This window comes from Xylocopa sonorina, chromosome 5, assembly GCF_050948175.1.
Source record: "Xylocopa sonorina isolate GNS202 chromosome 5, iyXylSono1_principal, whole genome shotgun sequence".
NCBI classification, from domain to species: domain Eukaryota; kingdom Metazoa; phylum Arthropoda; class Insecta; order Hymenoptera; family Apidae; genus Xylocopa; species Xylocopa sonorina.
Window position 1 is genome coordinate 3,195,008 of NC_135197.1, and position 17,263 is coordinate 3,212,270.

Consider the following 17,263-nt stretch of genomic DNA (forward strand, 5'->3'; position numbering starts at 1 on the left):
GGGCGGGGGGCTGAGGGGGGGGGGGGGGGATGGCTCGGCGAGAGAATATTATTCTTTCTTCCAACTTGACGTCTCTGGACGACGTCAATCGTGCATGTCCTTTGATCGCGTGTTCTACCACGCGACTTAGCTACGCGCACTGAAATTTTCCTCTACTTTCGTTCTCGCTCGACGTAAAATGGTCTAAGTTAAAGCGCGAATACTGTGTTTTCTTGTATACTTAGGATATAATACCACAAGCTCGTTTAGACGGATTCCCTTTGAATCCTTTTTTCTCCCTTTTAGGCGGAACTTCTTTCACGTCTTACTCCGTTCCTTTTCACGTTTACCGGACGGAAAACGCCACAGTACAACACTTGTTGGTACGGCTGCTATTGAACCTTCGAGATGCAAGCGAGACCAACTCCGTTCACACAAAGGGAAAACTATTCGAAAGAGGAGTTGGATCGGGACGAAACGATCGTCGATGGTCGCCCATAAACGATACAATTCGTCGATCGAATCCTTCCGTTTCGAATACTTCACCGATTTCGTTAAGTAAAATTGGCTGTCGTTGAATGAAATAAAAGTAAGGGGACCGAGTCCAGTGATAAAGTATTAAAATGCATACGTTCGGTTAAATAATAATTTAGCGGGTGAAGTACGATGGTGTAAAATGGTGAGGCTGAAGAGACGCGAGAGTATTATTAAACGAAGATGAACGGAGCAGCTGTACCAAACGACGTGAAAGAAATCACAAAGAAGAAGAAACTAGAATACAACAAATTTGTTCGATGATGAATCTCAACGAAAGGTAAGAAGTCGCTCGGAAATTGGCTGCCGATCTTCCTGATTTCGTTACACTGTCTTCTTCTACCCGACGACTATCTCTTGCACGTTACACTTTGGACACGTATTTCAACAAGCGTTAGAGAACGCGTGCCAGCGTGGAACGTCCGTGTGGGAAGTTGGACGTGTTCCGCACACGATCGTCAACTACGGCGGCGAAAGCCAATGGACTACTCATCGTACGACTCTGCGTTGCCTCCTGCTCCTTATCTCTTCCCTCGGTTTTCCCACTGGAACGAATGTTAGCGAGTATCGAGAACGCCGGTGTACGGTTAATCGACGATGCTCGGTGGCGATTATCGTCGACCCTCCGCGTCGAAGCCGTTGCGGTTAGCATTGAACAGGCTCGACCCAGATACACGCGCGCATTTTCCGACAATACGGGATATCCGTCGGTTTCAACGATGACACAGCTTCTCGGCCGATCCGCGGCCGACAGATAGGCCTATTGCCGATCGTGGAGACGCGTCTCGCTGGAACCGAGACGGGTTAGGAACCCGGTGGCTTGCTTGGCAGAGCACGCCTGGGTTTCTTCCCCTGTCGCTCGCGTACGTCTCCAACCTCATGATGAGAGCTGGCCATCCAGACTGGGCTGTTCCGATCTCCTGAGATGGCCGAGTCGTCGCCTGGTAGCCCTTCGTCGGCTTCCGCCTTGCCATCCTCAGGAGTTCAAACCGCGTAGTAAATGTTCGAACACCTGCACCACGTATTCGAGCCCGTTCATGTAGTCCCGGAAGATTAGCCAGTCGCGAAGGTTCCTGTACGTCTCTGATGACGACATTGTGCGGAATTCAGACTTCATGATGTCGCGCGTCACGTCTGGCCGAGGCGACAGTTGACGCTCCACCAGTGCCACTTGCAGCTCGCATAGGACCTGCAAATTTACAGTTCCTAACGTTACGATTGACGTTTCGTGCGTGATCGAAAACGCGAACAATTTTCATGTTAAATTTATTCAAAACCATTCCAAGCGATATCCTACAATTTTGATAAGTTGTTTCACTCCAGGATTGAGACACCTTTGGATTTATCAAACCAGACAGACATTGAAAAATGGAAAGCAAGCGACGGTAAAAAATGATTGGACAACCTTAACAGTATCTCTTTTTCACATACACATGTATATAGATATGCGAGTCTCCGTTCTCTGAACGTTAAATCAATAAAAAAAAAAATGAACACTACCGCGAGAGATCAGGAGCATTCTGTGGAAGTTGACTTGACCAAGTAACGGCCCAGATCGGTTAAATGGACGATAAACCTATAAACTTTTTCACCTCGCGGCTCGAATATTTAGCTGCGGTAGTTTCACGTGAAACTCGTAAAACCGAACTGTGTTTTTCTTTTTTTATTGCGTTTCGCGACAATGGAAGTGTGGCGGTCCTCTTCCACTCGCGGCACAAAAGCGATTCCCTCAGCTTCTGATTTCGTCCGACAGTTCTGACCTGACTCGACCATCCCCGCGTTTAAGGCTCGGGCCTGCTAGGTGGCCTCGCTGACGAGTTCACCAGCAAGTCCCAGGACGAAGAAACGCGCTTCTCTCATTCCTTTCCCCTCTTCTCTTTCCCCATTCTCAGCGCCCATCGAGGGTTACGTGAATCAGGCTAATAGCGTTTCAGTGAGTCGGACACCACCATTGTGAAAGCTGTCCAATAATCTTTTCTTTCCATCTCGCGAGCAAAGAGAACGCGAAACGAGATATCGTAACTGAGATTAGAGGATACCGAGGATTACGAGTTAGAATTGAAATGTACACGAACCGTTCGTAGCTTGTTGTCGGTGTCCTTAAATTCGGTGCGGAAGTCGAGTTGAAGGTCCTCTTGATCCCAAACTATCTGTTCGAGGCCCACTGCATACTTCTGCATATACTCGTACGCATTGATGAGGGCTGTATCAAGCTGTGAATTAAACAAATCATTTTTAACCTATGCAAAGCTATGAAATATAAACTTTGTACTTATATTGCATAATCGCACCATATAACGCGATAAGATCGAACGATACGAATTTTTTTCCTTCGCGTAAAAGTCAAGTGTGCTGAGTAATTATGCGCCACGCGACAGTAAAATGATTAGCATAATCATTTCCATAAAAGTGACCGTATATTTCATTTCGACGCTTCGCGGGACTCGTGTTTGCGCGCTAACGGCTATTAATCACATACCAAACAACAGCAAACCACGTAAAGATTAATGCGACACGTTCGATGAATTACTTTCAGTTTTCATCTTCGGTGTTCGCAAGGAGAAGGAAAGAAACCAGTAACCATTGTTCATACGTACATCTAATCTGTCAAGGTATTCTTGATCCAATTGTTCTCCTAATTGCTTGGGAATTTCCTTCGGCCCAGGAAGCCAATCGTAATGGGTGTCTTTAAATGTCGACTGTAGCTCGGCTACGTCGGTGTTGAACATTCGTTGGGCCTGTAAAATCACAAAAGAAAGTTCCACGTGTAATTAAAGTAACATTCAACCGAGATCGAAATTTACAGACTAACGTATCAAATGAGCAATAATTATTTAATCGACTCGAGTCCGTCCTCGTTTCATCCCCAAAAAGCAAAAAGTAATTCCACGTCACAATGTAAGCACAACGATTCAAACTGGACCTCCTCCCATAAAGCTACACGCTAACTACCTCGTCGTCCGTCGTGATCCCAACTTTTTATTATCTCTCCTAAAGAAAAATTATGCAAATTAACCCCGGTTCGGGACTGAACGGCTAAATTGCACACAGCGAATCAAATTGAACTTAACTCGCGGCTCTCTCCGCTCGCTACCCCATCATGCGCGTAGCCGATAATTGATCGAAAACGAGGAAAAGATACGCGCGTAGAGAAGCAGCACGCAAGACGAGGCGGACACAACAAATTCTCTAACGAAGGGAGGCCGCTCGAAGGGGAGGCTAATCGTTATGATACGCGCAAACAACCCGTATTCGCACGTGAAAGGTAGCAATGATCGGCCATGAAACGCTAAATGTCTTTATTTTGCGAGGTGTGCGGGACGCGGAGGCCTGGCCGGGCTGTACGCGAAAATTTTAGCGTTCTACTCCTTCATTGCGGGAGCAGTATGGTTGAATAACAGGTTGCCGGGTTTAGTCACCGATTAAACGGGCAACAGCGGCTCGTCCACGATCAGGCTCCCGATATCCCCCGTTCCTGGTACGATGGGAACACGCGCGACAGGCCACGGTGACGGATGAGTAAGACCCTTGGCAGCCGTTCGCGAGTCCCGTCACCGGGTTAACGGAGCACGCGCCTGTCCCGTGCTCGCTGACTTTTCGGGAATACCAAGGTGGCACGGCCTTGCGAATGCTGCGGATCGTTACCCAGAAATTACTGGGAAGGTTCGGGCGCCAGGGCAGACGCGGTGAACCGCGCTGGCTTAGGCCTCCGTCGTTCGAAGCCGATTATGAATCACTGGCTAGCTGCTGGGTGCGAACCAGCGGGTCGAGGCGAGTAACGAGCTTGCTGGTAACCGAGGTGCCCTCGCCAGCTCGTCACCGCGGATTCGGGATGCTCCATTAGAGGCTGCGTTCCGCGAAACTTCAAGCGCCGCGCGTTCCGATATAAAAGGATCTAACACGGTCGCAAGGTCGCGCTGGCACGCGTCGAAACTGCTGTTCCGCGGCTATGTTCGTTTCTCGTTTCGCAAACGATCGCGTGAAAATTGTCAGTCGTAATCGGGAGTGAAAAGTAAATCTAATTTGTAATTTTTTTGACAATGCTCGTGGTAATTTCAAAGCGAATTACGAACGATCATGGTATACTGTTAATTGAACGGCCGAATACAGAGGTATTGACCGTTTTACTCGGAAAATAAATAATCAACCCCACCGACAGAATGTATCGTTAATAACGATTGCACCAGCGATACTTTGTGCGTCGGAAAGGCTACTTTAAATACGTATCGCTCGATCAGCTTCGCATTCGCATAAGCACCTATATCAATGAACGTGTCTTCGACCTCGCATCCCGGACCAGCTGGCCCGCGGAACGATAACGCGGCTATCAAGGCCCTTATCTGGCCCAGGAATGGAAATAATCATCACGCGATACTATTCTCACGACCCGCAGACCGCGATAATGCATCGACCAGCAAACAACATTCCTCGGAGCTACGCGGCTGCCTCGAACAATTCGCTCCATAAATTGTTTACCCCTAGCGTTTGATATCCTTAAAAGAATTTTTGATTTTTTTTGATTTAAGATTTAATTTGAATAAATAAATATTTCTGAGTAGAACTCGAGGAAAAAAGAAGAAACGAGAGGCGAAGCAAACTCTATGCGTAGTGGAGAAGATTCTCACGAGACAGCATCCCGAGCCCCGTGGCGTGTCTCGAGCTACGTCGATCTTCCCGATCGGTAATCGATCCTTTTCCACGCCCAAATCGTTACGAAACCTTCCAAAGACGATACGGACACCTTTCAAAATAGAGACTTTGTATTTGGAAACGTTAAACACGACGATTAAAACCGAACGGGCACCGATTGCGTCACGAGCCGCCATTATCACCGGCACGGATTACATCGGCTGTCGGGGAACCCTCGGATATAACCGCGGCGGCCTCATGAGCTCGGGGTTCCGATGGCCAATTAAATAATTTTATGATTATTTTACGCGAACGGTTCCCGTAATAAATACGTTAAAACGTATCGTTACACGTTCGTTTCTCAATTGACCTCCCTGCCCTCCCATTCCCACCCGAATTAGAGTGCTCCGAACAAACCACGGCTCCTTTTATTACTTGTTTACTCCGATGCCGAAGATCGTTAATTACCGATTACTTTTCCACGTCGAGCAGAGATCCCGTTAATTATTATGTCGTCGATAGATTCGACTTATCTCGAGGCATTATTGTAAAAGAGACATTATGATATCTATGCCATGACCAAATTCGAGTAGTCCAATATGTAAAGGCTCTAAAAGGATATAAGAAGCTATCAGTTCCGAGAATTGTCTATGATACAATCACTTTGTTGCGAGAAACTGTACTGATGACAATCTGCGTGTTTATAAATAAACTACACACGAGATTATCGAAGAACATTGTTGCATTCCAGTTCGGTCGCGCGTTTCCGTTTTATCTCAACGACGTTACCGATACATCCGATAGCTATCGAGCGAGTATCGATAGTTTATCGATGACCGTTGGCAGCACCTTCACCTTCGAGGCGCGAAAGATAAGCGGAGAGGCCTGGTGGAAGGTCGTGTTTGATCGATTTCGAAAAGGCGGCGGGTCGCGGACGTCGACAGGTCAGGTGAAACGCGTGGGTTTCTCGTGGCGGTGCCCGTTCCACGATGTTTTAGCGGTAGAACGGATAGAAACGGGAGAAGAAACGGCGAAGAATGAAAGGAATTGTCGCTAACAACCACTGGCGGCGAGCAAATCTGAGACGCGGGTCTTTTGTGCCTCGTAAAAGTCTCCTCGGCCACACCGAGGCAGGAATAATCGTAAAACCGGGCTGAAAACTGACAGGAAGTAGGCTGGCGAGAGTAGGCATCGTCTCTCTCTCTATCCTGCGCTACCACCGCGGCACTCTCGAGGACCCGTCAAAATCAATTAGTCTCTCGGTCTTTCTTCTAGCGCGGCTTCACCGCTCCACCGCTTATTAGAAGTTATAAAATTTCGGTGCGACGGCCTCGAACCGATCGAATGGCTCGCCGTGCCCCGCGACTCCCACGAGGCACAAAAAGAACGCCTTTACGCGAATGGAAATCCCGCCGTTTCGGTGCACCTTTTCCGCTCAATTAAATACCACTTCCTATTCCCTCAGCGAATTTACCAATTTCACTTTGTTCTCGGACGAACGTGAAACTACAGCCTCTAGTTATACCATATAACTATCTTTCCTCTTTTTTTTTAAGGTATACTTTTTTTCTCGCCATCCTCGTTAGAATCGAAATTTAACCAAAAATTGAGGAAACACTCTCGTACCTTGGTTTAAGTCTCTGTAAATTATACTCGCACACGCGTGGCTGTTTAAATAATAAATATTTGGGGACGATTCATCTTAAATGAGAGTATAGGAAACGATCCATTTCGAACACTAACGATCTCCGTACGCATAGGCTCACCCGCGACTTCGCGATGTTAATTAAATAGCAAAATTAATGAATTATCGCGCCTCGATGCCGAGCAGCCAGATATAACAGTACTCTTCCCTCACTGGCGAGTTGTGGAACGAGCTGATTTAGAGAAATGTCAATTATTTGTAGTACACGACCGTGTATTGACGGTAACCGTAAAAGTGAAACTGGTGATGATGGTGGCGTATTTGAAAAATATGTCATCGTTGAATGAACACCGAGCCAGCCGAGTAGCAGAAAATACGTGTCGTAGTGCGTACTGAATGTATCGAGGTGAGTAAATGCACTGGCGGGTTGTATATCCGGTCTGCGCTTTAGTATGCAGGCGGAGTGCCGGTGTGGTGTATAGATGCCCCATCCTTGGCGGGGAGGGGCAGCTTCCGATTCTGATTTATTGGAATCCTCCGCTTCCGATATTTTATCCGATTCCTTCACGTACCGGCGCGCATATACGCGACTCGTAGACGTCGGACTTCCTATCTACGAAGAAGAGAATATCGGATATGTAATCACGCACACTTGTCCACGGGCGTCTTACAAGGACGTGTCACACAAATCCACATGTTTACCAGGGAACTTTGCTTTCGCGTTTCAAATGCAACGCTCGGAGATATTGAAAATTGAAACGATTATTTTCTAACAGCGTTCAGAATAAATTTATCACTCCATTATCCGCGTTGTCGTTAAACATATTTTTCACATTCTTCCGTAATTTCATTCGAGATCGTTCCGATAGCTAGACGGAAGTCGTTAAAAGTCAACAGTTTGTAAAGAATACAGCGTAAGTTTGTTTAATTAAGTTATTCTCTTATCAAATTATTATGGAGGAAAAAATATTATTTACTTTAAATACCACATTAGACGAACATAAGACTACAAGAAACGAATACAAAAAAAAACAGGAATAGATTTATATTTAACGTGCGTTGTGCCAACAAATAGCAATAGCCATTATCAAATACAAGGGAACAGGTTCGCACACAGTGGACCCGCGGATCGAAGCTTTATCTCGGATCACGCGAATCAGTCTCACGACACTTCCTCGCTTCCAAGTATCCTCGACGAAATCAACGCTTTCTCTGCGAAGCGAAGCGTCCATCGAGGTTCCAACGATAACGAGAGCCAGAGCGTGACGTCACTGGACCAGCAGACAGTGCGTCGCCAAGAATTGGTATCAACAGGGACGCCCTCGGAGGACCCCCTACCGTAGAAACCACGGGTTCGTGAAAGCTGAGCAACGGCGAGCGAACAGGAATAGGTAATTCCGTATGATCGAGCACGTTTCTTCCTAAACGCCGCGACTCGACGACCGTGTCGTGAACGGGGGAGTAAAGGAAGGCCTGAAAAGGGGCCCAACGGGGGCCAGAGAGAAAGGGAAAGACTGCTCGCGAACGGAACGATATCGGATTATGCGCTGACTTAGAAAACATCGGTATCGAGTATCGTCGAACGATGATGTAACGGTGACTTTGGCGGGGCCACAGGGCGGAACGAGCCCTATACGTACGGGGAGACACACAAATACCCTTTATGCTCGCACGCGATGAATGCTAATTCCCTTGGCCGTATACTCGCTCCGCGTAGGCAAATATTGGCAGCATAAGCGTAGAATGAGGCCTTTCGTCGTACGCGATCGCGGGTTGGACTCCCGTCGAACTTTTCCGTTTCGAGATGAAAACTTCGTCGTCGTTCGGAGCGCGAATAGTTCAGCCAAGGGAGTACGAAATTCAATGATACGAAGATAACTGAACGAGCTGCTTTCTCGAATAATAAATCGTTAGAAATGCTGTTTGCGCGATTCGCTTCAGGATTATCGTGCGATCGACGCTATTCTAGGATTAGCAACGATACCGCAGTATCGAATACCGACATCGGCAAGGTACAACGGTTCCTCAAAGAGCCGAGTGTAACTGAGACTGTGCGGTGCAGTCCTGTCGCAACGGAGGAACAGGAAGCGCGTAAAGCGGCCGTCAAGGATGAGTCAGGTGAGTCCAAGGATTTGGCGGACGCCGCGCACTTTGCACGGACCCCGTGGTCTTCCCGACACGTGTGCACGATGCATAACTAAGGGGGACGAGCTTAATCTATCTTAAACCAGGGTAAAAGAGAAGAAAGAGAAGAAATAGAAGAAAACGAGAGTAAAGTTTCGCGTGTGTAACCGTACCTTCGATCCTGCGGTTTCCACGTCTCTTTTTTCGGATCGTTTCAGAAGAGGAACCTTGAGCAACGAGAGGCCGAACCCGGCCCGTGATTTATTGTCCTTGGTTAGAGATAATAAAGCACGATCGGCTGGGAAGATTCTTTCGAAACGAAAGGATCTCCGTGCACGGTCGCACGAATCTATTTCTTTTTACCCCAAGATCGCTTACACGCGTTTGATGATATTCGCAAAAAACAACGATGGCGGACGGGCTACCTGCCGCTGCGCGAACTGACGGACGTTCGATAGCCATGTAACCGGTGCCCCTGTCCTGGCTTAATTGTTCCGTCGAACATTTTAGCGCATCTCGAGGAGATAAACCAAAAATGGTAGACCGCCTCTGGAAATGGAAAGCATGCACGACTACTCCCCGTTTTCCATGGACGGTGAGAAAGCAAGCGAACGCGGCGCTACGGATATTTTTAAGCAGTCGTTGGGATTGAAAAGTGTTGGATGGAACATTTTGGTTACGGCCAGCAGAACTGAAATCGAACAGTGTTTCTTCTGTTCGAGTCGCGCGGTATTATATCCGATGATTATAACGTTATGTGTTTCCAATGTGCAATTACGAGTAATAAAAATGGCGCGTAACTGTCAATACGAGAGAATCGGAGTAATTTTTTTGCGACCACTTTCCAATCCATTCCGCGGCAAATGTTATGTTCAAGCATTCGAGTCGTGAGTTCCTAGCCGCCGTTGATTAATTACGTAACGAGGCTAGGTTATTTTTCGAAACGAATGAAATATTTGAAACTTCTGCCTACGAATGAAAACAAATACGTGTCTCAAATTGAAATGAGAAAATTATTTGGCTCGTGGTCTGAACGTCTCTAAACGAGTACCATATCTAATTTAATTATAATAAACGATATTTCTTTTCATTTTCAATCAACGCAATAATTGTAAGAATTATCACGTAAGCGCTAATAGTTTACGAATAAATTCGAAAGCCAAACAACTTGAAGAAGTTATTTCGAACATTTCGTTTTCGTTCCCAATTATAGCACAAGCATGGCTCACTTTCAATTTCTCCGTACATGTATTATACATATTTAATTCGCCTTCGTTTAACGAAAACTACGCGCGTCATAAATAAAACGGTACGACAAAGTGAATTACGAACGGGAACAAGGCAGCCTAAAATATCGAATCGGACAGCGTATTCTCGAGCGGGTACAAAAGACGATTCGTAAGTCCGAGATCTCTTTCGAAGGTCTGTGCGACTCTACGATCAACGTCCGTACGACCGGAAGTACTGCCATAACTGCCTTCCGCTCGATGTCCCCTTTCCCCGTCTGATCCCCACCAGAAGTCACGTCGGTAATTATTGAACCATTGATGAACTTAATCTTCGTCTCCGATCGACGATACCACGCGCGGACTAGATCGCGCGACGAGCCAAGACGGACGATCACGGCCTCCAAAAATTGATCCCCGGTTGGATGAACGCGATAGTCGAGAGATCGCTCGACGAACGCGGGGACGAAACGAGAGAGAAACGAAAGAGAAACTCTATCCGGTTGGCAAGTGTACTCACGAAATCCTCGCGAAAAAGCTCCGCGTGTATGCTGGCCGTTTTCGCTTGAACGACGACTTGACGCAACAGCTGGGAGTCTGTCAGCTGCACCACGTCCAGGTCACCGGTGAAGTCTTCAGCGGCGAGGCCACAGGGATTCACCCATTTCGGGGTCGAGCTGAGTCGCCTGTCCTCGAGAGTCATCGTCGGAGCGGCGTGCACCGAGACCACGAGCAGAGTGACCAGAAGACTGCCTAACCCTGGAAGCAAAATTGAACACGTCGAAATGAACAACATGGAATATAGAGAGGGCGAATAGAGAGTCGAGGCGGCGAGGCGAGCGTTGATTTTCGAGACGACGAGCCTCTCGATGCTACCTTCGATCGAACGCATTGACAGCGAAGAAGTAATCGTCGGTACGACGGCCGAGCCGGTCGAATAGTCTTTGGGCGGACGTAAACTGCAGGCGCAGGGGGTAACTAATAATCGGTTAAACGTCTGGAATCCAGCACGAAGAGGAAATCGTGCATGCCACTTTACGCGTCGTGGTCTGCGCGGCGTCGCGTTCCGCGGCCATTCTCTTTTAGTGCGATCTGTAACTCGCACGGTAGACAGGAATCGTGCGAGTAGAACCGAAGCGTCGACAGGGGCGGTTCGGTTAAATTTCGATCCGGTACCGCCGCGGCGGCATTTCGACTGGCCGTTGCCACTTATTTCCAATTCACGGCTAACTGCCGCGGTACGTTATTAACGGAATCGTCCGCGTATTAAGAGGTAGATAAGAACGAGCGCAGCGGTCAGCGTGTGTAATCAGCGATTTGACGTGAGAGAGAGGAGAGAGAGAAAGGAGAACCGTGCAGCTTCCGGAACCGTGAAGCCCCACCGGCCCCCGTGCCCTCCGCCATCCGCCCCGAAAAAACCCCGGATGCTCCCCCTCGTCGATAGTAAGCGCCTAAATGGTAGATTTCGATCGAGGCCGTCTTATGATCATCCGGCAGTTTCGGGATCACCGCTCGTCGAATTACATCCACGCGAATTCGTCGTCGCATTATTTCACGAGTTACGACCCTTGATGAGGGGCCTGGGATCACGTGCACCGGTACGACGACAAACCATCAGCAGTCGCGTATACGCATTCGGTGGATGGTATAACCACCGCAGTCCACCGCCGTACGATTCCCACTCTTTTCGTCCCGAGCATCCACCGCGTTCTTCCATGCCCGTTTCCAACCGAACACCTTGTACTTGATTTCTAACGAAGCCGGGTATTAACATGCAGCCGTCAATCGCGGGTACACCAGAATGCGTCTAACAGGTTTCCATCAATGGAATTCTAAGCGTCGCCAAGTGTCGATCGAACAGGCGCGACCGAGGCCGTTTCGAAACCGGACCGATCCGCCGCCGTTGATTTCGGACGTCAGCCTAGCGAATTTGGATAAAAACCGCGGACACCGGGTAACGGTCGCGTCAAGGACTAGAAAATGTAGGTATGTTGTGCGGGCGCTAACGAATTTAATTTTAATGTGCAGCAACGTGCGTGATGCAACGCGCATGACGGACGCGTTCTCGGCTGGACGCAACGAGGAAGATAAGCGGACGGGCTCGGGAGAAAGAAAGATGGAGCGAAAAAGGTGGTGGCGAAGGGGGAGGGGACAGGCCGAGGGAGACACCTCGGACACTTAACGCATATTAATAAGCGGCTCTTAAGTGCGTTTCGCGTCTCTCGGCGAGAGAGTAATTTGCCGCGGGGAAGTTTGCGCCCCGAAGTAACCATGAAAACACACGGCGCACCGTCGTCCTCTGCACCGTCTAACGGTGGTTATCTTTTCTTCCTACCCAGCTGGGTAATTGCGCGGATGGCCGATCCCTTCCTAGCCGGATTCCCGTGCGACCGCGGCCCGCGTTCAGATTCTGAGTAATTCGAGGCGGGCAGAAATGCGCGAGCGGATAGAGACCGTCAGGCACGCGCCAGCGGATTTAATCGGGACAGATTGCGTCGGAATTCGACGGAAAACAGATAAGTCACACACCGTACGTATGAATATATGCGGCCAGCAGGAAGTTTCGATGGAAGTCACGTGAATTTGCCCGCACGCAGTCGGATCGCCACGTGAGCCTGACGATAAGCGGACGCGCATGCTCTTCGATTAATTTTTGCCGCTCTATCGCGGTGCGTACGGTTGGCGAACGCGATACACGCCGAGCGCACCAACTGAAATCTATCCTAGGACGAGTAAACGGGGAGGAACAGTTTCGCTTGGGATGCGCGACGTCGAACGACCCACCTCCAGGGGGTGATTAAGTGTCTTAATTTATGAGAACGTTCCGTCCAGTTCCGCTAACTGTACGGGACGCGGACACGGCGAAACGGAGCGCGAACGTTTCCACGTTTCGACGAATTTCATCCGCGAAACGGGGAAAAAACGGACAACCCGGTGGAACGACGATTAAGACGGATAAAAGCCGCAATTAGATTCTAACGGCAGCGTGGAAACGATATCGTTAGGGCAGGATTTTCCGTTAACACGCGCAAAGAACCCGTGTACTTTGGAAAAAGCGTCTATTCAATAATGCGGCAAGTATTTTTATCGTACCAGAAGTTCCCATGATCCAGGTAAATGATCTCAGCGTCTACGATTATATTTCCTTACTTGTCGCTCGTATACGCATCGTGTACTTTCTCCGGTTTCTTTAATTGCGCCACGTTTTTGCCCCGCTGAAAGTTAATTGCCATACGATATGTCCTCAGCTACCGGCCAAATTTGTCCGAGAGGGGAATTACGATGATAGGCGCTCTTTCGAGCAAGTTCGCATTCTTAAGCTGTAAGAAACCGAAAGAGCCACCTGTGGCTCGTAACGTGCAACCTTGCCAGCTGGAATGCATCATCCGATTTGCTTCGTACAGAAGCCTATACCCATATCGCGAACACAGCCATTGCTTCGTATCGAATGTGACTACCAATTTGTTTATTTATTTTTTACGCTAAATTAAATTACCAATCGCAAATCGATTCCTAACGATACACGAGCATCGTGCACAGATATTTAAAACTGGAATAATTTCGAAAGGAAAATACAGGAAATTTGTTATCTTTACCGATTTAGTGGTATACCAACAACTTGGGTGTCAGAAGAAAGCCACCCCTTTTGACGGTGGTGCGTAAAATAGCATTTCTCAATGAGCGTCGCGAACGCAAAGCCCTAGAAGACATCGAATACGATCCTTCAAACAAAGTTACAAGTACCAACGTTTCCAAGATCGAACGTAAAACGATTCGGTCGTTCGCGAGCATCGGTCGCGGAGGAATCGTTCGGCGAACCGCGCGATTTACCGCGGATATTCGGTAGGCGGTCATCTAACGGTCGTCACTCGCATCTTTTGTACTTTCGCCCCGTGTGGCCTGGACTGGTGGTGTAGACGGTACAGCTAGGACCTACCTCAACGACGACGCTCGGCGTTCCAACGAAATTCCTGAGAACCCGCGGCTACGTGGAAAAAAGTAAGGCGCGCAAAGCCGGTGCAACCGCGCATCTCGGGTCCTCTGCTGTTGGCCGGCAAGAAGATGGTGAAAAATGCGGTAATGACGCACTGTCCTCGCATTGCTCGCGACAATTATACCCCATTACGCCCGTCCCGCCACCCCCTTATCATCCAGATCGTGTCCATGCCCGGACCGGAGCGCGTTGCGGTAGGTCGCGATGCGCGGCGAGTGCGTACGTTCGCCGATTTATTACACGCCCTTTTCCGTCTATTCTTCCTACTTCTTGGCTGACAACACACTTTGCATCACCGTCTACGCGCCGTCTTTGCGCGATGCTCCGCGAATTCATGCGCCGATTTGGTCCTCGTCGACCGACCCGACGATTTCGTTTCGACGGTGCTCGAGCCTCTTTAATTTCTTCGATCGATTTTCCTTTAATTCGAAATCAGCGACGAACGTTACGTGGATTGATAGCGCGAGCAAACAACGTCAATATCTGCACAAACACCTGACGGAAGTGACTAACTGTGACTAACTATTCCATTTTCTACCGGATGTCACCGATGCTGAGCCAATACCGAGCGAAAACTGGACCGCGTGACGCATAGAAATTTTGTGAAACCTGCGCGGTACCGGTCGGGACCCTCCGTGGCCTCGCGAGCGTTCAACAGGTGGGTGTGCCGAGCGCGCGCACACCGCGCTACTGGAATCGACTTTCATCTCCGCATTTTTCACCGATTTCGCTCACTTCAAAGACGCGCCGTTCAGCGGACGCATCTGTTTTCCATTTTTAAAGCCAGGCTAAGGCGAGTCGACAAAGAAACTTTACGAATGCAAGAGGAGACACCGCGTGCAAGTGGATTACGCTGGTGCAAGCGAGCGAACGGAGGAGAGTCGATAAGAAGGACCGTTACAGGGAGGATGACTAATGTCACAAGTCGTTCATCGACTTGTTCTAAAGTGACGTCAAACCGCGAAAGAGAATGCCAATAGGGACAAAGGATCGGCGGGAAACATTGTACGATCACGTTTACGAGACACCTGCTACGTTCGAGTTTCAGCGGGACGCGTGGGTTATCTTCAATTTTCGCGATTCCTTCATCTCGAAACTCGAGTTCTGTGACGTCCATCGATCGTACGGGTCGCTGTTAATCATTAAGAATGTTCTCGATGGATAACGGTACCTAATTAGAGTCCAGAATCTGAACGAGCCGCGACAAGCGATCCGCGCCGTGAAAGTCCTTCTCACGCGACAATTCCTCCAGTTCCTCCGATCGTCGGAACACAATTAACGCGATGAATTACGCGAGAGCCAAGAACGGAATTCGAACTCGAGCCAGTGGCAGTTGGTCCCTTTCATCGTCGCGAACTCGACACGTTCGCAGTTGAACGAACAAAAGTAAAAGCGTCGAGCGAAACGAAGAAGACAACGCCGGAGCCCCGGCGAAAGATGCTGAACGATCATTACGTAAGAAAGCATTGATTTTACGTGAGTCAGCATCAACCGTGTTGATGTACATTGCACATCGAACGAGCAGAGACGTAAACCGCTAATGAATGACACCTATAACGATAGACGTTTTTCTGTTAAGCGTAATTCGTTATACGACGATTCGAGACCGGGACCGCGGGATTTAGACGGTGGACCGCGGTAATTAGAATCGATACAGACATCGCGGGTCGTTAATTTGACCGTTTCAAATAAGTAACGAACGGTAAAGTTTCTAACGTCGATTGGGTTCCCACTTTGACTTACTTTCTCCATTAAGACGTACACGAAAGGAAACTTAGAAACGGTATCAACTGTTGCGCATCGGCTAGCTGATTTCATGGCAAGCGATACAAACAGGATTATAGAGAAAAATGTATGCAAATATAATCGCAGGAATGAACGGGGAGCGTATCTTCGAATGTATCAATTCGGAGAACTCATTGCGAGCGGAAGGATGCAATTTTTACTTTGACAACAAACATTCTGTCGAGATAAAGCCGCAGCGCGGAGCACGCTGCAAGATCTTGAATTCGTGCGATCTCTCGATAGCCACGAATTTAGACGGACAGAAGTTTGGTTAACGTTAGCGAATCACTTGGCGGTGACATGCCCTCGTGAAACGATTAATATCGGTACCTGCGTTAATTTAATCCTAGGTTAAATCCTCTTAGCGAGGATCGAGTTGACAGCTGTTCCAACGGATCGCCTTAAACATTGCGCGCAACCAAACGAAGGAAAAACCGTATCGCCGCGTCTAGGTAGACGTCGCCGGCCGATGGGAATTCTTGAACGCGAATGGCACTTGGATGAAAAATGTGAAGGTAAAGAAGCAACAGTTACCGCGCATGTTTTGTTGGCAATCGTTGGTACTGTAACATCATCGGGTTCTGTAGTGAGTAGTTGGACTTACTCAGCCACGTGGTCACAGTGACGGATGCGCGTATCCCTCGATCGTCGTAAGAAGCAGGTACGAGGCACGAATCACATGGTAATTGTCTCTTCTTGCGATCGTTTCTTTCTATTCTGGGCGCGATCACCGTTGCGTATCGCTGGTTCGCGTTGACAACGGTGTTACACCGTTTCGCGGTGGCTGTCATCTTGCCGGAGTTCGGAGCGGGACCGGTCAGCAGGCAATTGGCCGAGGTGCCGGAGACGGTACTACGGTGGTCGAGAACTCTGTGCGAAGTGGTCCTTTGGTCACGGACTAGGATGGCCTCCATCGACATCCGTTGATCGCGTTCGATCATGGTATCCTCCTCGATCGACATGTTCGCATAGCACTTGATCACTCTCTCGTCGCACGGAGACACACTCGCGGTGGTGGCGCGTGGCAGCCAAGGAGCAAGCGAGAGACGTATCTATCCTCGCGTGTCTCTCCGGACCGACGTCTATACGGTACTGGCTGCGTGAAGGCGCGGGTCAGTGGTACCCTGTCATCGAGCGTTTATTTACGTAGCCGATAGATGCGAATCGCGAGGACGAGGTACGATACGATATACAAATACGATTGATATTCGAAAGAGCGAATAACGGGACGGGAATAATACGGGAACGCGTCCACCGCACTCTCTCTCCCTGGTTGGCCTCTCCTCTGGCTACCGGGCAGTCTGATAACAGTTGAAAAACAGTCCGCACAGAATCACAATCCGTTTA

The 17,263-nt window shown here is 48.8% G+C and overlaps 1 protein-coding gene across 1 annotated transcript; it reads right to left on the reverse strand.

Moving 5' to 3' along the window:
- Positions 1–1,149: 1,149 nt before the first annotated feature.
- On the reverse strand, positions 1,150–16,969 carry LOC143423850 (uncharacterized). Its single transcript, XM_076895457.1, has 5 exons — positions 16,521–16,969; positions 10,658–10,896; positions 3,111–3,251; positions 2,589–2,726; positions 1,150–1,702 (listed from the first exon to the last, which is right to left on the reverse strand). Exons 1-5 carry the CDS (start codon positions 16,876–16,878, stop codon positions 1,490–1,492), a joined length of 1,089 nt encoding a protein of 362 aa, XP_076751572.1. The 5' UTR covers positions 16,879–16,969; the 3' UTR covers positions 1,150–1,489.
- Between the last annotated feature and the right edge of the window lie 294 nt (positions 16,970–17,263).